The 24,333-nt window shown below is 40.5% G+C and overlaps 2 protein-coding genes and 1 pseudogene across 2 annotated transcripts; 1 reads left to right on the top strand and 2 right to left on the bottom strand.

Annotated features, from left to right (window-relative positions):
- Positions 1-46: 46 nt before the first annotated feature.
- LOC130727025 (uncharacterized) lies at positions 47-1,881 on the top strand. Its single transcript, XM_057578355.1, has 2 exons — positions 47-199; positions 447-1,881. Exon 2 carries the CDS (start codon positions 1,027-1,029, stop codon positions 1,861-1,863), a length of 837 nt encoding a protein of 278 aa, XP_057434338.1. The 5' UTR covers positions 47-199; positions 447-1,026; the 3' UTR covers positions 1,864-1,881.
- A 1,330-nt stretch (positions 1,882-3,211) lies between these two features.
- On the bottom strand, positions 3,212-9,329 carry LOC130724391 (ATP-dependent (S)-NAD(P)H-hydrate dehydratase-like; annotated as a pseudogene).
- A 9,517-nt stretch (positions 9,330-18,846) lies between these two features.
- LOC130722890 (phospho-2-dehydro-3-deoxyheptonate aldolase 2, chloroplastic-like) lies at positions 18,847-22,950 on the bottom strand. Its single transcript, XM_057573762.1, has 5 exons — positions 22,466-22,950; positions 21,692-21,969; positions 20,668-20,944; positions 20,122-20,367; positions 18,847-19,414 (listed from the first exon to the last, which is right to left on the bottom strand). The coding sequence occupies exons 1-5, from the start codon at positions 22,892-22,894 to the stop codon at positions 19,160-19,162; spliced, it is 1,485 nt and encodes a 494-aa protein (XP_057429745.1). The 5' UTR covers positions 22,895-22,950; the 3' UTR covers positions 18,847-19,159.
- Positions 22,951-24,333: the final 1,383 nt, after the last annotated feature.

Here is a 24,333-nt window from a genome sequence, read left to right as displayed (position 1 = left end):
TAAAAATAAAATAAAATATGAATGCCAGAATCTAAATTCAGTCGGTGGTATCTGAGTCTCTCTCAGTCACAGCTCAGCTCAACTCAGCTCAGAGTAACCACTTAACCACTTTCCTTCTTCTCATGCTCATGAACTCTATGCAGTCAAGATTAAGTTTTGGTTCTAAAGTTTCATCATTTACCACTTGCTTCCTTCTAAGGTATATCATTTGCTCAATTGGATCTGTTTAAGCTTCTTAGTGGGTTATAACTTAACCCCCTTTTTTGGGTCTTGCTGCTTGTGATCTAGTTACTTTTTCTTGCTCATTTTTATGGTTTAAGTTCTGAAGCCGATGTTATCCATTTGTGCTTAAGCTTGGGTTTTCTTGATGATATTTAAGCTTGTTAAATAAATGAGTGATGGGTTTGTTTATCATGTTAAAATAACTGCGGTTATGATTTTGTTAGGCAGCGGAGGATCTCTCGCACAGCATCTTCTTCCACTGCCCATATTGCTCCTGTTAAGTTCTGGAAATCTCTCTGGCATGTCCAAGCTCTTCCCCGTTGCAAGGAGGTTGCTTGGAGGGCGGTGAGAAGCATTCTTCTAGTGAGGAAATTGCTGCAAGTTCGTGGAGTTGATGTGGACGCTAGCTGTCCTTTTTGCCATGACATTCCTGAAACGATCGACCATGTCCTTCTGGCATGCCCGGTTACATCACGATGGTGAGTGGCTTGCGGGTGCAGCCCGATAGCACGGTAATGAGTTTGTTGCAGCAGGTTTTTGAGCTTCATGCGTTGACAGCTAAACGTGATGAGTTGCACTGGCCTCATACTGTGGATGGTTTGTATACTACAAAGTCCGGTTATGATTTTGTTAGGCAGCGGAAGATCTCTTGCACAGCGTCTTCTTCCACTGCCCATATTGCTCCTGTTAAGTTCTGGAAATCTCTCTGGCATGTCCAAGCTCTTCCCCGTTGCAAGGAGGTTGCTTGGAGGGCGGTGAGAGGCATTCTTCCAGTGAGGAAATTACTGCAAGTTCGTGGAGTTGATGTGGACGCTAGCTGTCCTTTTTTGCCATGACATTCCTGAAACGATCGACCATGTGCTTCTGGCATGCCCGGTTACATCACGATGGTGGTTCGCGATGGTGAGTGGCTTGCAGGTGCAGCCCGATAGCACGGTAATGAGTTTGTTGCAGCAAGTTTTTGAGCTTCATGACAGCAGCTTGGAAGCTTTGTGTGTATCGGTTTTGTGGGTGATTTGGGAAGCAAGGAACAGGTGTGTTTTCCAAGGGGTGGAGCCGCGAGTTGATGATTTGGTGACTCGATTAAAGTTGATGGCGGCACCACCGCGCACAACAGCTTCAGTTCGACAGAGGATTCTTCCGGCAACATGGCACCGACCAGAGCAGGACATCATTAAGATGAACTTTGACGGTTCATGGAAGGAAGATCGAGAGGCTGGGTTTGGTTGTGTGGCTCGCAATGATCAGGGACTAGTTATGGCAGCTGCGACGACATTCCCCATTGATGCGCCTTCGCCTTTGATCGCTGAAGCTTTGGCCTTTCGTTGGACACTTTCACTCGCCTCTGATTTGTTCTTCATGGAGATTGCTTTGGAAACGGATTGTCTTCAACTGTTTGATGCTTGGAATAAGCCACTGCATGGTGCTTCTTATTTTATTTCAATTCTTAGAGATTGTAAGGATTTGGTTTCCCGCTTTAATAGTTTTAGTTTATCTTTTGTTCGCCGATCCGGAAACACTGTAGCTGATCACTTAGCTAAGAACTCCTCAAAGTACCCCAACTATGTTTGGATTGAGGAGGTTCCGCCGGATTGTATTCGTTTGGTTGATTCTGATGTAACTGCCGCTATGACCACTTAAGCTATTTTTAATAATATTTTCCAGTTTCAAAAAAAAAACATATTATTAGCTCATGTGAGTTGTGTTGTTTAATGTCTTTTATTTCAAATTAAAAATTTGAGGGATCATACACCATTCCCAATCGCTTCCCAATCAGTAAGGCACTCCGAGCTCAGGTCAAGACGCCGTAAGGCTCCAACAGCTCTGCAGGTAACACCATCAACTCTCTCTTGGTTGCCTCCGAACCATCTTCCACTTAACAAAATTGGTTTTTAAAATTACTTTTATGGTTTCTAATGGGTACAAAATTACTTTTATGGTTTTCAATAGGTACACGTTGAAGTAGGCCTTATTCCATGATTTATTAAGCCTAATCATTTTGATAGATTCAGATTTAAGGATGTCAATAAGTATGAGTGCGTATGAATAATATACAGGGAGTTGTTATTCGGACCCCCCACATCTATTCGTACCCTGATAAATTCGTAAAATCCAAAAATACCTTTTATAAATTTTTTTCACTCGCACTTTAAAAATGCGTCACTATAGCACTTTAAAAATGCGTGACTATAGCACTTTCAAAGTACGTAAGTAACACACTTTCAAAGTGCAAGCGCAACGCACAATTTTTTTTTCCCGGGTCAAAATGTTCCTCCTCCTCTTGGTACTCCTCATCCTTACTACTATGTGCCACCACCTCCTCCTCCTCATTTTGGTTATGCAACGGCCTCCTTTTGATCATGCTATATACAGGCAGCAACCACTCTATCCTTCTGCTCCTCAAGTATTGCAGTATGCAGCCCCAAAACATCCGATGATGAAAAACTCCCCAGATTCAGATGAGACCGAAAAGTAGTTTTCACTGTCAATGTGTCTAAATGTTCAGCTTTGAGTGAAGTCACCCGTATGTATAAACCGCCCCCCTCCTTCAAATTTCATGTTAAGAACTTGATAGTCTTAAAAGGATTATTAATAAAAGAATAAAAGTATGGAATAGTTCTCAATAATAATTGGATTTAAGGGATAACACCAAGAGAACTTTTTCATTTATCTATTTAAACTTTAAATATATACCAAAATCACCGGTGCCAACTTGAGGGCCGAACCTACTTAACCTTAAGGTGCGACGACATAGCGGGTGGGTTGAGCAATTCAACTCTCCAAACAGCCCCGCCCAACCTACTAATAAGTGGGATCATGTTTTTAAGAAAGATTAATCTATGAGAGATCCCAAATGAATGTCTCATACCTTCAAATCACTTCTCCCAAAACCATGGTGCAAAAATGAGGGCATTGTCTTTGTTTCTATAAATTGGTCATCAAAGTTAACATGTAATGACCAGACAATTCAATTCGTAAGGTTTAAAAGTGGCAAACGAATGTCATTTTTTTTTATAGGAGGAAGTAACATTCACATTACAGGGATGCGTTTCTAAGGAACATTCCGCAACAATTTTACAAATGTAACTGACAATGCAAGCTATTTTCACATTACACTTGTGTGAAGGGATGCGTTTCTAAGGTCTAAAAGTAAAAACCAGTGTAAACGAAAGAAACTATTCTCCAAGCAAAACATACAACTTGACATGTTTCATGTAAGTGTCTGGAGGTCACAAAGAGCATGAACCAGCAGGACAAATATCTTCCAGACTGCAAGAAATAATACAGAAGCTTAAATGCAACTCAACTTGCTCATATCATTAAACAAAGTTTTACAATTTTTCATGAAATCTCTACCTTTTCCCCAAGCATTCAATGATATCTCCAGTGACCGTTGATCGTTTCTTATTGGAGAAGGCAAGGGAAGCTGCTTTCCTCATCATAGCAGACCCAGCAATGCATCCCAAAACTGCTGGATTTGTAAGACTGTAACAAAATATAACTAAAGATATAACTGATATTCAAAGATGAGACAATATGCCTGAGCAAAATAGAAAACATTTGTTGTAGAATCTAGGTAAGGTAATGACATATAACCTGAGATTTGAATTTGGACCAGCAGCTAAAATATGTGGGCGTGCCCACGACAAAAAGACAGCTGTACCAATTAAAATAAGTAAACTTTTATTAAAATCTCGAATTTCAACAACATATGTGTAAGTAACATGCAATTTATATTTTCTTCTGAGATTTGCTGTAGCAGTATTATAGAATCTGTTTCTAATAGCTAAGAATTGTACATGAACACTGCAGTATACATTACTCACAAGCTCCCCAATGTAGTAGACTCAGCGAATTAGTAGAAATATGGAAGCTTAACAACTTAAATTGCTACTTTAACTTGAACTATTGGTCCAACTCAAGAAAAGATCATGATCAAGTGATTGAATGCTTTACTTCTCTCTTTCAATGAATGACAAATTGACAAGCAAATGAGTTGCAAAATAAAAGCAACTAATAAAACAAGGAGTTGAATGAGTTGCGTCTCTTTTTCAATTGTATTAATGAGCGCTCCAGATTTCATAGACATTTTACATTGATTTTTGAAAGTGCTTAGATAACAGTGACAAAATGAAAAAGGAGGGAAGGAGCATAAAATGAAGAGAACTCCATCTAATGTAAAGAGAAGGCATCTAAGAAAACTGTATAAAAGTTAACTTGCCTTCCAGAAAGGATATCACCCTGGCCACCACAGCGCCTAGGAGAACCATAGATGGTCACTGATTTGACTGCACAAATAATAGTCATAATCAAATCATTTACCACAAAACAGTCTATATCATAAAGCACTGAAGGATCACTTTAATACTTATCTCATAAGCAAGGTGCCAATGCAAAAATAATATACTGTCAAGCACTACTTTTTATGTCATGCTTCAGAGAACATTGCTGTCTGTTCCATAACTTAAAGCCTCTATTCCATAGATTAATTAAGAAGGACAACTACATTTGTAAACTTTCAGTTCAATTATCTTGTACACAACATGCAGGTACTACATGAACATACATCTTGATTGGAATTGAAAATATGCATGGAAAAAAGAACAAGATTTTTACATTTATCAAGGATCTACCTGTATCACCATCACTAATGAGATCAGATTTCCCTTTCCTTAGGATAGTAACACCACCAATCCTGCCAAAAAAGTTCACAGCCATCATTAAGCTTTTGCACTTAGAGTCAGATCATCGAAATGCAGACCAATCAAACAACTTATCATGCTCTAGTTCTTTCTATTGCTAAAATGTCTAAATTTTCTTTTACAAAGAAATCTAATTATTATAATCAGTTTTCACAATATTTGACCTGCATATGCCATGAGTTAGCCTGAGCATCAAGTAAATCACACTTCCCACTATACAGCGCATATTAGGATTTAAAATTTAAATCCCCATTCCAGTTTGAATCTTGAGATAAGTTCTCAGAGCTTTAGAGTCACAGTGAAAATAAATTATGGAGATTGTAGACTAGAGAGGGATATCAAAAGTAGTTATTTCTGTCTTTTAAGACCAGATGGTTGAAAAGAATGGAGTTCCCAATTGAGGAACACATCCTTCCATTTATGACTGAAGTTTTGTTTTTTCTCCGGAAGTTCATGGTCCTGGGGTGAACATAAAATGGAGCAGTATCTTGCATGAATATTACATTTATGTGACTCATCTTCCAACTACGCCCTCAGAACTTGTCAATTATCTGGAGTGAGCGCTACACTTATTTGTGTAATTTGAAAAAACAACCTTTGGCCAAGTAAATTTCACAATACAGAAGCCAAGTTTGCTTGCAGAAAAACATGGTGGTTACAGTACCAAACTGACAGCAACAGATACACATTTCAGAAACAGCAAACAACAAATGGAGAAGGAACCGTTGCCAGAAAAATGTTCTAGCACAAAAAAGGGTACTTGAAATGAAGAGCTTACTGTTTGGCAAGCGATAGCACTTGCTGAGTAGCATCTGTATCATTTACTTCAGAACTCAGTACTTTCTGTACAAGACGTTTATATTCATTGACATTTGGGGTAAGAACAGCTAATATATAGCCACTAACAAGGTCAATATTATCTGTAACAAGAAAAAGTCCATCCTGAAAATGCCAAAAAAAAAGTATTAGAATGATCATATATAGGCTAGATGTGCAATCGATATGGACATGTTAATCAGACTACAATGTTTCTAGACCTCAACTTACATACATACCCCATCTACCACAATTGGGATGTTTGACTGTCTTGCATGTCTCATGATTTCACTCACACAATCCTGATAATATTGCGCAAATGTTAGGATAAGAATGGTGGTCAACGGAAACAGGTACATCATAAGATATATCATCTCGTAGAATGATAGAACTCAGATGGGGGAAAATACCTGTAACACAACAAGGTTGAAGAAAACAGTATATTTCATAAACACTATGTAGTATGTACAGCTTGAAAGCGCAAATTTCCAACAGCCATAAAATCTATGTATGCGCTCAATAACTTACACTTTTAGACAGTATGGTTCTTTGACACAGTACCAAAAGAAGGGCAATGAGGTGATCTAGTTCATCCTTACCATTTTCAACTTTATTATCAGAATATCAATACAAAGTAATATCAAGTTCCAAGAGTTATGAGCTAATGCTTTGTTACATCATTATCAATGAGTTGTTACATGAGAAAAACTGCCTTTTGAGTTATCCTCCAATAGTTTATCTTTAAACTACTAGTTCTTTGACAGTTTTTCAGGCAACATTAATTCATTATACTGTATTTGTACTTATCATCATCTGCATGCATATTATCTTACACGCGTACTAGAAAAGATAAGAGTATTTTGAAGTCCAAAAGCAAACACAAGAAGCTAAAGATGAGTCTATGTGTGTAATAAAACTATGATCCATTGAAGCATTTCAATAGAAAGCATACTAGCAGAAAGGGGTCTCTTCTAAGGCCTGGACCAATGACTAGGCAGTCAAATCTTTCTAACCATTTGTCAACTTCAGCAAGAATCTTGCTTGATGTGGTCCTCTTGTCCTCCTCCCTGAAATTAGACTCTCGCTAAACACACCATCCACTTGGTTTTATTGAAATATGCAGACAAAAAGATGTAGATTACAAAGAAGTCATACCTGACACCATATGATTCTTCCAAAACACAGCATCTTTTGTACAGAATATGTGGGACAAATCAGCACCCTGGGTGAAAAAATAGTTCAGTTCTTTCACCCTACAACCAAACTTGAGGAGAAATCATTACAAGGAGGAAAGGGTAATTAGAAAGAGTACGGGTACTAACAATTTTTAAGGCTGAAATTGCAGCAAAATATGGTGCACCTGTATACTCACGGCAACCTCCAATCACAGCTATTTTTCCTGATTTGAAACATAAGTGAAGAAAACATTAGTCACTTCTTATTTTCTACCCAGTCACAAACATAAAATATAAATCAGCAACGTATTCATAGACCATCAAATAGTACAGACACCTTGGGACACCTTTTTTTTTCTCTCTATCTCTTTCTTTCGGTCACATCACATCATATATCACACTTATTTATCTCTCTCTAGTGGTCTACACCCAAAGAGTGTACACCAATCTTTATTCAATATAAATAATACGAGGGTCTTCTTCTGCACAAATTGGACAACAATTTTCTTTCTCAATTTTCTATCTTAGATTAACACAACTTACCACAACCTAGGTAGTTGGTTCCATTTACCAAATGAAATGAATGGAAAGAAAAAGGACAGAAACTTGCTAACACAGTAAAAACAAAGTATGCAAAAATAATAAGCATAGATGCAATACAAGTAAATAGCATAACCTGAAAGAATAGTGTACCTGCTTGGCCTTTATATCGGCTAGAATCAAGGGCAGGAGTAATTGCTCGAATAATGCTCTCAGCATCAGCCTCTATCTTTTGCCTTCTGAAAACAGGCAAAGAAACACAAGTGTTTGTACAACGCAACAAGGAACAAGGATAATTGGGAATTCATGAATGTTTCATCAACAGGTGCAAACAGCAAAACGATCGTTTGGTACTGTTTTGAAACCGTAATCAATTCTACGGAGAAAACAACAATCTTGTTAGGAAGAACCATGAAGCTGAAACAAAAAAGGTGGAAAATGAATTTCATGTGCAGGAAATGAATAACAGTACCTGGTAACAGAGACAGAGACAGTAGTAGAAGTGACAAGCTGGTCCTCAGTGGCACGATCACCGATGGATCTTGGACTTGGACTGATTACCCCCGATGAAGAAGGTGCAGCAGCAGGCGCAGGCATACCGTTATTCTTCTTCTTATTCTTCTTCTTAATCCGGTATTCTTCATTGTGTTTCTGAGATTGGGCTCTGTGATCTTCACATAATTTTCTGTCTGGCAAAGGCTTCTTTGGACATCTCCATTTTCCACGTTTTCTACTGCACTGCTGAGCCAGTTGAACCTCCGAACCACCTTCACCAGAATTAGCATCAATGACACCTTCACCAGCATCAATGACAGAGTTGAGAGCAGGAAGCTAAGAAAGAAAGAATGAAAACAGAATGAAGCGTTACCTGCAGGTTGAGGACTAGCAACAATAGCTGATTGAACTGAATCGATTTGACCTTCAAACGAGAGAGAATTCAGAGACTTCAGAGTTGAAAGTAGGAAGCCATAGAAGAATGAATGGAAGAAGAATGAAGTGTTACCTGGAAGTTGAGAATTAGCAACAATGGTGACCTTAGCCAATTGAACCTCCAAATCGATTTGATTAATTAAACCACCTTCATCTTCAGTACCTTCAGAATTGGAAAAGCATAGAGAATGAAATGTAGAGAAAAGCATGGTAGAGAATGAACGAGAGGATTCAGAGAGTATGGAAGAGAGAATGAAAACAAAAGGTTACCTGGAAGTTGAGGATTAACAACAATGGTGACATCCTCCGAATCGATTTGACCTTCAGCTTCAGTACCTTCAGAATTGGAAGCCATGGTAGGGAATGAACGAGAGGATTCAGAGACTTCAGAGTTGAGAGCAGAGCAAGAATGTGAAGTGTTACCTGAAGGTTGAGGATTAGCAACAATGGTGACATTAGCCGATTGAACACCTTCAGCTTCAGCCATGAGCGAGAGGATTCAGACTTCAGAGTTGAGCGGGAAATGGAGAAGGTGTGGTTTCTAGAAAGCGGTTATAGTGTTCAGATGACAGCTGTCGAGGCAGTTAGAGGGAAGGGTATCAGATGTAAATTCATCATCTTGGGAACCGACTTTGTATTTCCCTTCGAGTTGGGCCCGTCTCCATAATCGTTGAGGGGATCGGGATCCTCTGCGCTCGTCGTAGGAAAGCAAACCATACACCCGAGCTATTCCCTCGGGAAGAGTCTCCAACAAACAGTGGCGGAGCCACCGCTTGCCTGGGCTCCTTACGTGGCTCTTCAGCTGTCGGCAGGGCCATAGGTGCTCTTTTGAGGGCCGCATGAGCATTTTTAGGTAGAGAAAGAGGAGTGGTTTTGAGGATGAAGCACGCCATGGAAGCCACCAAAATAAAAGGGTGAAGAAGGTGTGAGGCTACGGCACGTGTTACTGTGTTAGGCTAGTATATGGGTTAATCCAGATGGATGGGCTACTTGTTTCCTTTTTTATTTTTATTTTTTCTGCACAAGCCCAATTCACTGTTTTCATTTTACGTTACTAACTAGACAAAAACAAAACTTATATAAACCCAAAGGGTTGTCTAAATGACCCATGGTAAAATTATGGTTAAATAACACATGGTCTAGATGGACCAATCACATTTAAGATAAATTGTTTGAATTTTTATATTTTATTTATTAATTTATATAGGGTTAAATATGTTTTTGTCCTTAACTTATACAAATGAATTTAAAATAGTACCTGAAAAAAAAAGACAAAGGTTTTAGTCCTTTAAATTATTTTTCACATCTATTTTGATCCCTTTAAAAAATTTCCATTAAATTTAGTCCTTCTCCGCTCATAATTATTTCAAAACCTAAGAATTCATATCTTTATCCCAAACTTAAAGAACACAGCCATGGTGGGGTAACTATCTTATGCTACGCTTCATTACATTCTCAGCTCATCATGTTGTTGTGTTCTCAAAAACAAAATTGAAATATAGAAGGATGAATTTGGCAAATGGTTTTCATGTTTGCTTCCGAATCCGTATGAAATCAAATTTACTTGTGTAGGATATAAAATTCTATTTGCTCTGTGTTTCTTATTCTTTCCCTTTTATGGGATGAAAATACAATTTTTAGGTTTTTTTTTTGCAAAATCAAAAATTTATTGATATAGGAAGGGTCGTAGCCCTGTACAAACACACTAGTACCGGATAGATAAGCCTCTGGGAATAAGAAACGCAACCCTCGTAAAAAGCAGAGGAAGGACAAAAACAACCCAATTGACAAGAGGATCACCCTCTAATTCAGCCCCATACATCGTGACAAAGTTTGATGGAAGAAGAACTAAATCCCCAACACACCAGTACTTGATTGATTTTTAGGTTTTGACATGATTATCAAGGAAGAAGAATTAAATTTGATGGAAGAAATTTTGGAGGGCCTCAAATAGATGTGAAAAATCCATTACAAGGACCATTTTAAATTAAATAAAAATTTTCAAGGACTAAAACTTGTGTGTTTTTTTTCATGTACCATTTTATATTTATGTGTATAAATTAGGGACAAAAACATATTTAACCATAAATAAATTAATAAATAAAATATAAAAAATTCCACCAATTTATCTTAAATATGATTGGTCCACCTAGACCATGGGTTATTTAACCCAAATTTTACCATGGGTCATTTAGACAACCCAAAATACAAATAATACAGTACTTTAACATAAATGACTTTATTTATGGAAAATTAATAAAATAAATATTATTAAAATTGAAGTATATCTACAGAACTATTTTTAATATAAATATAGTTTTAGTTTACTTAGATCGAACAGCTCGCGAACCAACTTTGTATACCCGGGTAATTCATATGTTGCGTACACATACCGAAGCATATGACGAACCTGGTAATTATGGATTGTATTTATATGTTTGGGTTGGCGTTTAATTGAAAATGAGACATTTGTCATTACAACAGGTTATTCACGCCGCAACACCAATGCATGCAATTGCAAATGAAAACCCTGGATCACACGTCAGTTGTAGGCAGTTAGACTTAGGCTTAACTTTGCCCAAGCTCCCTTCGCCACTGCCAACAAACTCACCTTGTCTCACTCGTTTCCACCTTCAACGACCTCGACACCATCAACGTCATCCTCACCGCCAAGGACGTTGTCGTCGAGGGTATCTGCCGGAGCCGATGCAGGATGTTTCGGCTTGCACAAGGGTTTTCGGGAGTCGTAGCCGGATTACCCGGGTTCTAGTGGAGAAGAGTACCGGAGCGAGCTATAGTGCACATGGGGTGAACAGAGGAAGTACTTGTTGTCGACGATGTGGGACCTGAAGATTTCGGCATGCATGACGCGGGTGTGATTTGTGAATGTGATGGAACTGACTGAAGAGTGAAGACGATGGAGGCTGCTGTTTCAGGCAAGCTGCTTTGGTCGTTTAGTTTGAGGTGTGAATTATGTTTTTGTTAAACTAAAGAATGCTTATTATATACATGGAAAGAAAATGATGTAATAAAGAAGAGACAATTAATTTTGATGCACCGACGGTGTAAAGTTTTTTTACACCGTCAACCAATCAGATTTCAAGGATGTGAGAAAATCTCTCTTTTTATTTAATTTCATTAATTGACGTGGCATATCCTTGAAATCTGATTGGTTGACGGTGTAAAAAAAATTTACACCGTCGGTGCATCAAACTTTTTCTCGTATTTATTTGTATAATGTATGTATGTTCATTTTTCTAAATTTAAAAATGATGAGTTGAGTTCATATCATAATAGTTTTTTTATACTTCTAGCATAAACTATCTCGCTTGAGTTCTATACTTACAAATTATTATACGAAGAATGATTTGTTGGGAATTCTAATATAACTATTGGGCTCTAGTTTGATACTTTTTTTTTTTGAACTTTCATACTTGGATTAAAAGGAGGTAGAGGCCTCAAAGCTAGTACAAAATGTGGCTTCATGGTGAAGCAAAGTGGATGTACCAGGAGGATCAAGTTCTACCCAGACCTGATCCTGGTAATCGAAAGCTAAATGAGCAATATGGTCAGCTACACCATTTGCTGTCCTACGGCAGTTTAGAAGTAAGCAAGTCCTAAAAGAGGAAGACAGATATTTACAATCCTGCACAAGAGATGCCAGGTAATTGTTGAAGGGAGATAACCTGTTCCAAGCCAAAAAGAGACTGAGACAGTCAGTTTCGAATTCCACTTCCTGCAAGCCAAAGTTGAGTGCTGAGAGAATGCTCTAGCGAAAGGCCATGGTTTCTGCGATGTCTGGTTCGTAAGCAGAAGGAATGAAGTGAGTGTTGGCAGCCAGGGAGATTCCTTGGTGGTTTCTGAAAATGACTCCAACCCCTGTTCCAACGTTGTCCCTTATCGAGGCATCAAAATTGGCTTTGATTCTACCCCTATGCGGAGGTTTCCAGCGCGCCGGAATTGTGCCTGGAACCTTTTCAGCTTGCTGTCTAGGGTTCTCAGTCGGTGCTAACATAAATGAGGCATGGTCAATGACTTGTTCGAGAGAGAGAATCTTTTCATTGAACAGCCAGGTATTTCTCCTCTTCCAAATGGCCCAAACTAGAGCAAACATCCATTGTAGTCCCTCCTCGGGGAGATTTTCCAGGTTGTTTGCAAGCCATCCTTTGAAGCAAAAGTCCTCAAGCTCTTCTATTCGCAATCCCAGGGGAGAGATGAACCAAATCCGATTGACTTCCGGGCAAGTGACAAGGGCATGGCCAACTGATTCTGAAGCTTCACCACACATAGGACATATATGATCAACAACAATGCCCCTCCTGAGGAGGCTCTGCTTCACGGGGATGGCATTATGAGCTGCTCGCCAAATTAGCTCCTTGCAGCGGGGCTGCACATCAACCTCCCATATGTCGGACCAAAAGGTGCTATTGTGAGAAGTAGATGGAGAGGCTGTAGAGGTTTCCTCTTGAACAAGATGGTGGCCCGACTTGACTGAGTAGAGTCCATTTTTGGAGAGGCTCCATATCAAAGTGTCACTGCAGTCTTGGATAGGAAGAGGGATTTCCAGGATTTGGTCAGCCTCAAAACGAGTGAAGTTTTCATGGATCAGGGGGACATTCCATGTGCCAGAACCAGGGATGATAAGGTCAGAGACATGCTGGAGATTATTAGACTGGTTCTCTCTTCTAGAGAGAGGGTTTTGCAGCCAGTTGTCATCCCAGATTTTCACCTTTCTACCGTTTCCTATCTTCCATTTGGCTCCCTTGTCAATGACAGCTTTTGCGCCTAGGAGGCTCCTCCATGTGTAGCTGGGTCTAAACCCCAATCGGGCTTCATTCACCTCACTTGAAGGGTAGTATTTTGCTTTGAGAGTTCTGGCCAAAAGTAAGTTTGGGTACGTTCTGAGTCTCCACCATTGCTTTGCAAGCAAAGCTTTGTTGAAGTGTTTGATGCTTCTGAAACCCAGGCCGCCTTTGGTTTTCCTATTTGAAATTTTCTCTCAGCTTAACCAGTGCATTTTCCGCTTTTCAGTGTCACCACCCCAATAGAACCTACTAATAAGGCTCTCAATATGATGGCAGAGGGAACCAGGTAGGGCAAAACAGCCCATGATGTAAGTGGGAATGGATTGTGCTACCGCTTTGACCAGAACTTCTCGACCTGCTCTCGAGAGAGTTCTCTCCTTTCAGCCCTTCAACTTCTTCCATACTTTATCCCTCACAAAAGAATAGACCTGGGACTTTGAGCGGCCCACAATGGTGGGGAGACCCAAATATCTGTGATGACTCTCTACTGCCTTCATTCCCAATAGCTGCTTGAGCTCTTCAGCGCGGGTACTAGGCACACCTCGGCTCCAAGAGAGTTCATATTTGTCCAAGTTAATCTTTTGGCCAGAAATAGCCTCATAGGTTTGTAGGATCTGGATGATGGCATTAACTTCTTGGGTGGAGGCTTTTGCAAAAATTACACTGTCGTCTGCGAACAGGAGGTGAGAAAGGGAGGGTGCTCTCGGGGCGATCCGGATCTCTGTTATGGACTTGGACACAACGACTTGTTGGATCATGGCTGAAAAAACCTCCGCACATAAGATGAAGAGGTAAGGAGAGAGAGAGAGGGTCTCCTTGTCTGAGGCCCCTTTGAGGGGGAAAGCATTTGTCCGGACTCCCATTGATCATGACCGAGAATGTTACCGAAGAAACACAGCTCATAACCACTTGGATCCAAGCTTGGGGGAAGCCAAAGTGGGACAAAGTTCTCTCAAGGAAGTGCCACTCCACTCTATCATAGGCTTTGGATATATCGAGTTTGAGGGCCATATTGCCCGCTTTGCTTCTGTTACACTTCATGTGATGGAAACACTCAAATGCCACAAGGGCATTATCAGTGATGAGGCGGTAAGGGACAAAAGCACTCTGATTCACTGAGACAATGTCCGGAAGGATGAGCTTTAGCCTGTTTGCAATCACTTTTGTGACAAGTTTGAAGGGAACATTGCAAAGGTTGATGGGGCGGTAATGGCTTGTATGGGTGGGCTTCTTTATTTTTGGGATGAGGACAATGAGAGTGTGATTGATCTCCTTTGGGCTCTTCTGGCCGTTTAGGATCTGGATGACCAAGTCAGTAACTTCACCACCCACAATATTCCAGAATCTCTTGTAGAAAAGGGCTGGCGTGCCATCGACACCAGGTGCTTTTGTCGGGTGCATGCCTTTGAGAGCTTCAATCACTTCTTCTGGGATGTAAGGGCTGTTCAGAATCTGCTTATGACCATCGCTCACTCTCCCACTCACAAGGGAAGAAGGGTCAGTAGTAAGGGGGGCGGGGGAGTAGACTGAAAAATGGTTTGAAAGTAGCTTGTTATTACCTCAGCTATGTCCTCTTCCTCCACAAATCTGTTCCCATGGTCATCCTCGATGGTATCAATTGTGTTCCTGGACTTGCGCTGGGAGGCCTTCTTGTGGAAGAAGGCAGTGTTTCGATCTCCGTGTGATAACCAAGAGGCCCTGGACCTTTGGCTCCAAAAGATTTCCTCTTGTTGGAGCAGGTCATGGAGATCCCTTTCAACCTTTCTAGATTCTCGTAAGGTGTCTTTAGTTTAGGCTTGTTCTTGGATGGCTTTCAGCTTGTCTTTGAGCTCATTGACCCTCTTGGAAGGGTTTCCAAAGCGGCTTTCGCCCCACACTTGGAGATTAGCACCGGTGGCCAGGACACGACGATCGGCTAAGCCTCTAGTGTGCCGCCAAGCCGCGACAACCACTTCTTTACAGTCTTCATCACGAAGCTAGATTTCTTCGAAGCGGTACATTCTTGTTTTCCTCCTCTTCTTTCTCCTTCTCAGGGAGCAGGAGATAGTGATCGGGCTGTGATCAGATTCGAACCTGGGACCATGAAGGACTGTGATTGACTTCCAAAGGAGTTACCATTCTCGATTTGCAAGCGCACGGTCCAGTCTTTCTTCAATGTGGTTTGGGGCGGCCCTGTTGTTGGACCAGGTATAAATTGGATGTGAGTGACCCAGGTCTAGGAGGTTGCAAGCATCAATTGCATTGAGAAAATCTTCAGATTGATGGGGGGGTCCAAGGGAGGCCCCCAATCTTATCTTCTTGGCAGGTTATCTCATTGAAATCCCCGAAGCACATCCAAGGGGAGTTCCCACTTGATTTCAGGTTTCTGAGCAGTTGCCTTGACTTCCACTTGTGTTGTTTCTCATGAAAGCCATAGAATCCCGTGAGGGTGGCTGTTTTGTTGGCATGGTCAATCGGAACAGTGAATTGTATGTGGTTTAAGGAGTAGGAGGAAATGGAGAGGTCGAGGTTTGATTTCCAGTAGAGGGCTAAGCCTCCTGCTTTCCTGTTACCATCTCCAACACAATCGACTGCGAAGACACAGTCATAGCCTTCGAGGCGACGGAGACGCTGAATATCAATTGCTTTCTTCTTGGTTTCCATAAGGAAAACCACGGTGGGAGCTTCTGATTTGATGAGCTGCCGCACAGCTCGAATTGCCCCCGGGGTCCTAAGCCCGCGGCAATTCCAGCTCAAGGTTTTCATGGTGACCGGCGAGGCTGCTCAACAGCCTCCGTCGATGTCAAACGTGGTCTTTGAGGAAGTGGAGTAGCATCCATATCCATGGGGGTAGTGTCTATGGCTTCATAGTCCTTGCGTTTTGTATCCCCTGATTGTCGTGGGGTGGCCTCAGAAGATGAGGAGGGGCTTCGTGCTCTCCTCTTCCACTGCCTCAGGTTGCCAGAAGATGTATGTTCTTTGTTGCTCTCGGGGGTCTCGTCATCAAGGTTTGAGGTTGGGTTGGTTGTGGGTGGGGTTTCTTTGCTAGGGTTTTATGTTGGGGTATTGAGTGGGTGGGTTATTAGGTTTGATTGGGGTATTTAATGGCTCTATTTCAGTGCGGTTCGTATTAATTGCTGATTGGGGTGGATTAATGGCCTTGATTTCTCCTTGGTGCAAAGAGAAATTACCTAGGGATTTCAGTATGTCTGCTGCCATAATGGTGGTGTTATTGGGATCCATGGTTGTGGTGGTCCCAAAAGGTAAAGGTGTGTCCCCTTCAAGGGTACAAATATTTCTTTTGCCTCCAGCAAAGGTTCTGGTCTCCTCTGCCTCCTGTGACGGAACACTGGTGACCTCAGTTTCTCCATCGCCCCTTTCACTATAGTTTGTTCCTTCTGTCTTGGAAGCATCCCCTTTGTCAAAAAGGAGAGTTCTTTTGCTTGAGGAAGATCTCGCCTCTTGTTTCATGACTGACATGCTAGCTGGTTTCAGTGGGGAGGCTCTTACCCACGGACCATAGGGTAGATTCGAGGTGTCATCTTCGTCCCAAGAGTCTTCCTTGTCATCGCATAAACAAAGGATGTGGTCCAACGCACCACAGCCAAAGCAGAAGTATGCAAGTCTTTCGTATTTGAAGAGGACCTTGAGAGGTGGTTTCCCATTTCTCGGGATCATGGTTCCCCTCTTAAGAGGTTTAGAGACATCGATCCAGGTTCTCAGGCGTAGGAAGCCTCCTAGCCTGTGCTCATCCTTGTCGTCCCATGACACAAACCTCCCTAGGAAGTCCCCTAATCTCTTCGCCATCTGTTCAGTTCTGAAATTCAGAGTGAGGTCATAGACCCTAACCCAGAAGAGAGTGTGGCCCAGATCTACTTCTTTAGGATTTTCATCAGGAGCCATCTCTTTGAGGATAATGAGGTTGTGGTTGAAGTTCCACGGGCCCATCTGCAAGATGCTCTGTCTATCCTGCTCAGCAAAGAATCTAAAGGTGAAGAGATTCTTTGCAATGTCTCTGACTTCGAAGCCATGTTTCGTTTTCCAGGTATTTGTTGTCATCGACTTGAACGCACGGTTGTTAATCGATTGGTAGGTGAGAACCCTGCCCATCAGCCACCAGTCGTTGGTGGGTGTTGGATCTGGTTCCTCTGAGATGGGTGGAAGGGCCTCGATCTCATCTGGACGGAAGGAGATGTTTTGCCATGGGTCCATCTTGTGGTCAGGCTAAGGGAGATACCCAAAGAGGGAGGGGCGGAGGCACAAGGCCTAGGGGGCAGTCTCACCGTTCAGCGCCGACAGGGAAACCCTAGCAGAGCATGAAGGGAGTGGTTGATAGTTAAGACAGTTAAATCCGTAGTATTAATAGAGGGGAGTTATGGATTTTCATGTAGAAGACTTAGTTTGATACTTAGAAATCATGGTATGAGAAAAGATTTGTTGAGACAAATTTTACTCAATTAAATAATTTTTGTGACTTATTATGTGGTAAGGGGAAAAGAGGATAAGATCATAAGAATCGTGTTTGGATTTGATGGGAGAGTGGGAGGCAAGTGGCAAAGTAGCCGGAAGTGAAGTGAATTCTCATTCTCATGAGGCTGGCGCCTCGCACGCATAATAAAAATAATGTGTATAAATTCAAAATGGTCATCGTTTTCGGAGTTTTGGTCTTTCCTCTTTACCATACTTTACCATAGTCAAATTGGGTTGCCTTAGATTAGGTTAGCCTAGCCTTTTCTGCTTTTTTGGCCATCACCATACTGAAATCCACAAGACCAATCCACAAATAAGGGCAAAACAATTTACTCGTGTGTGTATCTAACTAGAGTGTGCCTCTATATATTAGGTATTCTCAAGAATTTTCTTTCATTTTTTAGAACACATTTTGTTGGAATTAGTTTGTTTGGTTGGAGGGAATGAAAGGATGAATGAAATACAACACGGAATTTGAGATGTGAATTTAGACTACACCTTAATCTAAATTGTGCATAATGCATATGCAAATATAGTCTAGGCTTCTAGCAACTAGGTATAATTTTGAAGTGTAAAATTCAATGATGACGAAAATCAGTTCACATTGTGTGGACCCCTGGTCAATTTTGAACAGGCTGTATAAGCTTCATTCAAGAATTAATTTAATTCAAATTTAGTGCCACTTTGCCGGTCTTAATTTTTTTATATCCTATCATCAATTATGCAGTCTACTTTAAATTGAAAAAATGAAAAAATCACAATTTATATAACAAAATTAACTTTGATGCATTAATTTTTGTTTTTACACTTAAGCCAATACTTCATTAAGAAAAGAGGATACAACAACACAAAGAAGGGGCAGCAAATCATGAAGCTAGCCTTCAACTTTGATATTGTGCCTATGGTGCTTGTGCCTATAAGTAGATGTCTTCCATGCAAGACCATGAACCAAAGAACAACTATCAAAAAGCATAGATAAACTATAACAATCCTGAAGTAAGGGTGAAAAATAAGATAAAGTTATGCATCTTTAACCTCCCGACATTGTAGAAATGCATACAATTTCAAAGAGGACACTCCTGAACCCCAAATCGTAAGCTAGACGTGATGCCCAATGATATCAATTATATGGAGGAAATTTTTTCATTACTCATTACAAAAACAGACGCATAAAATATCTACCATCTTAATACAAGAACTTGCAAATACAAACGGATCCACACAATGTCTTAGTTCATATTTGGAAATTCTTCTCCAATTGATTCTAAATTTAGAATCAATTATGTAAATAAGCTTATTTGAGTAGTTTCTGAATTCCAGAATTGATTATGATGAAGGAGAATCTGATCCAAACATGCTATTATAAGACTTATATAGCACAATTTGATTGTGCCAACTATTTTAAGTTCCGATGACACTCAGTGGTATTTGATCATTACCTCGTTGCAAATTTAAATTATATCATACACTAACATTTCTGATCCAAAAGCTAAGCTAAGACCTTTCTCTAAATTCTGAGTCAGGCTAGAGATTGCAAGGAATTCATCCTTCTCTTGCGTAACCTCTCTGCAATGGCAAATGCAAGCTCAAGAGATTGAGAAGCATTAAGTCTTGGATCACAGTGAGTGTGGTAGCGCGAGCTCAAGTCATCAAAAGTTACAGCCCTTGAGCCTCCAACACATTCAGTCACGTTCTGCCCAGTCATTTCCAAATGAACCCCACCTGGGTAGCTTCCTTCTTGGTCGTGGACATCAAAGAATGCTCTCAACTCAGCCTATCATCAAAAGAACATCACAGAACACAGGAATTTTACATCAGCAGCCATAAAACTTTAATCATACAACAAAAACCAACCTCAAAACTCGAGAGTCAGATTTTGAATGACAATAAGAAAGCATAAACATCATGAATATGGATAAACAGCCAAAGTAATTTTAATAGGTTCAGTTCCTCTACATTTTCAATGACACTGTATTGCCAAACAACTCTCACTATTATGTGCCGCAGGACAAACCGAATAGTAGGATAGGACCGAGTTGATAGAGAAAGTTTGTCTATCGTTTCATTCATCATTAAGCTAACAAAATTGCAGAATGTGCAATTTTTCAATGTTTAGTAAACATTTCATGGTAAACTCGGTGAAATTCAGGGTTAGGAAAATCATATTGGAAATTCATATTTGAAAGCATCTGCCAACTACCAAGTAAAAAGTAAATACCAAAAATAGAAGTGTGGTTCCTATCACAGAGAGTATGAGAAAACACAAATATCACCAAAAGACCCACCCACAAAAAAGAGTCCAGTGTTTCCTCAAGAGTTGTGTGCTCTAGGAACGTGTAATGCCTTGACATTGCATATATAAACTCACATATTGTATGCTCTAGAAAAGTTAAAATATAACTTATATGCTTCAGTAGGATATAAAAACAATGACCTAGTGCAGACCATAATTTTTGTGCCACTTGTATATAAGAGAATTACCCTTATTGAATCAAAAGAACGGGTTTTAAGTCCAGATGGAGCTTTGATGGTGTTCCCATGCATGGGATCACTGACCCAAGTGACAATTTGACCAGCTCCGCGTACTGCCCTGATAAGATGTGGAAGCTTCACTCGCATATTCTCAGCTCCCATTCTAACTATCACTGTAATTCTTCCAGGCTTGTTTTTAGGGTTCAGAATATCTATCAGCTTAACCAGTTCATCAGGAACCATCTTATCACTCACCTGAAAACCAAGTAGCGATTTAGTAGCAGCAAATTCTCTGTCAGAAACTCATTATGTATTGCCAAAACGAGTAATCCCCTTAGATATGAATGTAGGTTACATGTTTGAACAACATAATATTAGATCATTATAACTAATTGAGTCAAGCATATGCAGATGCAATTTTTAACAATCAAAGCTAAAGTATTTTTATGCAAAATAATAATATAAACTCATATGAAAGGTAATTTGATAATCAAAGCAAAATAACAACATTGCCAAATGGATCAAGGCCATAGACAGGGAACACTATAGATGCACCTTGATGCCAAGTGGATTGGCAACTCCTCTCAAGAATTCAACATGAGCACCATCAAGTTGACGGGTACGTTCCCCAACCCATACCATGTGAGCTGAGCAATCATAATGAAGGCCAGAAGTAGAATCCTCCCTAGTAAGTGCTTGTTCATAGGGGAGAAGCAAACACTCATGAGAGGTCCAAAAGTCTGTCGTAGTCATGATCGAATGCTCAGGTGTGAGCCCGGCAGCACCCATGAAGCCAAGAGCCTCATCCACCCGATGAGCCAATTCACGGTACCTGACAGCCCAAACCAAAAAAGAGTTGATGTAACAAAAGTTGAGAAATTCCAAAGAGAGCAATTTCAAGAATAACCATATGATTTGCAGAAAGTGCAAAAGAAATTGCTAGTGGCTACAGCATATCAGCTGGTAGTCAAATTAAGTGGCAAAGGATCAACACAAGAAAATTGGAGCAATTGCATTGTTAACATTGTTTGAAGGTAAATAAATAAATACACAATATCATAAACATAGTTACTGGGTTCTCTCAACAACCCTGTGTACCGCATACCAAATTGACAAATTCACCATCCCTTGTATCCCACATTCACATTAGAGGATCATATAATAATAAGTAATGAACTGTGTACTAGTATGAACAATGTACCTGTACTTGTACCACATTCTTGGTAACTAAATAAAACCATATCCACATATTTTTTTCACTGTCCCATTACCTTTGAAGAGCATAAGACGTGAGCCAGGGAGAATATCTCCTATTCCAGCATCACTAAATTCAGTTCACTCACTTTAATTAAGATCCCTTGAGAACAAGAAAGAGACAATCTCAAACTATTTTCAAATTCCATTCCCCACCTTTGTATTCCACTATCATGTTAGCAACATGGAAAGAGTCAGTTCAATTTCCAATTCAAATAAATCCATCCAAAATTCGAAACCATCACAACTATATAAGAATCAGCAATATTAAACATTAAAAGGGTCAAAATCCAGAAATAAGTTGAGAAAAGATTAGAAATGATACCTATCCCCCTGTTCGCTGCGCTCCATGAAATCAAGATTCCATTCGTTGACCCTCTGCATGGCAGCATAACCTCCGGTGGCAAACGCCCGCAAGAGGTTGAGAGTAGCCACAGACTGGGTGTAGGCTCTTATCATCCTCTTTGGATCAGGAATTCTAGATGCCGCATCAAATGTGTCACCATTCACATTGTCACCCCTGTAACTTGGCAGCTTCACTCCATTTTTCTCCTCAAATGCATCTGATCTCGGCTTCGCAAACTGACCCGCCATTCTCCCCACCTGAATTTACCATACATCCAACCCCACAATAGAAAAGCAAGTCATTCCCTAGCAGTATGAATTTTTTAAACAAGGACAGGGTAACACTAGACTAAGACTATGTTTGAATATCAGTTGGCATTGCTAACAACAGTTAATACGAATTTCAAGATGAAAAGTGAGCAAAGCAAAACAACTCTTATAGGTTGCAAATAAAATACACACTCAACACATATCCAAAATCCAAATATACACTAAAACACCCAATTGAGATGGAGATAAAAAATGACAACTATTCATTCATCTAATTCTAATCAACACTAGTAATAGTCTAAGCTCTCAAATCTTAATAGAAGAACATGATTAAGCCTATTAAAGCTCATTCCTTCACTCATTCAAATTGAACCAAAGTAAATTCACCATATCATTATCCGATTCAACAGTAGATAAGCATGTCATTGATTCATCCAATGAAACAGAACAGCAGTAAATAACAAATGGATAAAGAAGAGTCTACCTTGATAATAGGCATTTGTCCACCAAACATCAGAACAACCCCCATTTGAAGAATGAGACGGAAAGTATCACGAATGTTATTGGCACTGAATTCCTTGAAGCTCTCAGCACAATCCCCACCCTGGAGGAGAAAAGCGTTGCCCATGGCAGCCTGAGCGAGCTTCTCCTCGAGACTCCTGGCTTCACCGGCGAAGACAATAGGGGGGAACGTGGAGAGGGTTTCGAGGACTTGATCAAGCTCAGTTTGATCTGGATACTCTGGAAGCTGCACCGCCTTCTTCTGCCGCCAACTCTCGACATTCCAAGCGGTGGAAATTGGAGCACTCGCCGCGGAGCTTGAAACGACGAAGGATCTGCGTCGTTGCGGAGGAGTGGAAAGGGAAGGTTTGAGATTGAAGGCGATTAGGGATGAAGACGTGGCCAGAGCCATTTTCTCTTTACTCACTCAATCCACAACAAACTAGCAGAAAGAATGACAGGGTGAGAAAGTGAGAATATTCTATATATATATATATATATTAAATTTAGTTAAATATTCTTATAAATTATTTATATTGTTGTTTTGGTTCCTAAACAAAGTCCGACACAACAGTGGGTGATCTGAAAATGAAAACTAGAGTTTGGTTTTATTTATGACTCAATGTGACTACTTTCCTTTTTCAAAACTGGTAAGTAAAAAAAAAAACAGACATATGTAAGTTTTAGGAAAATGTTATCTTCATATCAAATCCACCAATAACATTTTAAATGTGAAAATATGAATTTTATGTGTATTTAGTGGAATAACTTCAAGAAAAATTAGCCCACAAGAAATTCAAATTGCATTTCTACCAAAGCCATGTACCTCCCATAATAGCTGAACCTAAACGATAACCTTTATGGACAACTCCAATTAACATAGAATGCCCTAGCTAAAAGGATGGGGTAACCTATGGATTAAATAGACATTCACACCCGTTAAAAAGTTGCTCAACTTATCTCCATTAACTAGTCATTATCTTCTTCGATCATTCCCCTTTGAGGGTGGACAAGTATTGCAGGTACGTCTAATGGTGTCTTCCCGGTTCGCTATGCCTATCTGTGCATAAGGGAATGGACGAAGCACAAATTGGAGGCTGGGTCAGCATCTATTCATGATGGTACTTGGCAAGCTTTGTGGAAGCTACGTGTTATGTCGCGGCATGGCCATTTCATGTGGCGGGTCTTAAGGAATGTGCTCCCTACGAGGAAAAGATTGTGGAATAAAGGTGTTGGCTGTCCATTTTTATGTCCAAGATGTATGGGGGTTGAGGAGTCTTTGGACCATGCTCTTCGCGAGTGTCCTTGGTCCAGGAGAGTTTGGTTTTCATCAGTGTTGGGTATGACTTAGGGTCTTGTTCCTCAAAAGAGTTTTATTGACGGGTTCTTGGGGGCTCCTCACGAATGCTCCAAGGGACGTGGTGGAGGGTGTGTGTGTTGTGTCATACACGATTTGGAGGGTAAGGAATCGACTTTGTTTTGATGGGAATGAAAGTTTTGCACCAGAGGTGGCTCGTATAGCGATTGGGGGGCTTCATGAATACATGCAAAAGCTAGACCAGTTCACTATTACTCTGGATCGTGGTGCAAACTAGTATATCTGTTGTTGGGCCCCTCATGCTGCTGGCCTTTTAAAGGTAAATGTGGATGTTGCGGGGAAGAATAACACTTGGGGCTTGGGATTGGTCATTAGAGATGGTGGAGGCGGGGTGGTTGCGACTTGTACAAAACAGGAATCTCGGGCCTGGTCACCGAAAATGACAGAGATGTATGGAGTGTTGCGAGGGGTTGAGCTTGCTCATGAGATAGGCTGCTCGCGTGTTATTGTGGAGTCTGATTGCTTGGTCGTAA

The sequence above is a fragment of the Lotus japonicus genome, chromosome 6 (genome assembly GCF_012489685.1).
Source record: "Lotus japonicus ecotype B-129 chromosome 6, LjGifu_v1.2".
NCBI classification, from domain to species: Eukaryota; Viridiplantae; Streptophyta; class Magnoliopsida; order Fabales; family Fabaceae; genus Lotus; species Lotus japonicus.
This window is presented reverse-complemented; position numbering and strand designations above follow the sequence as displayed.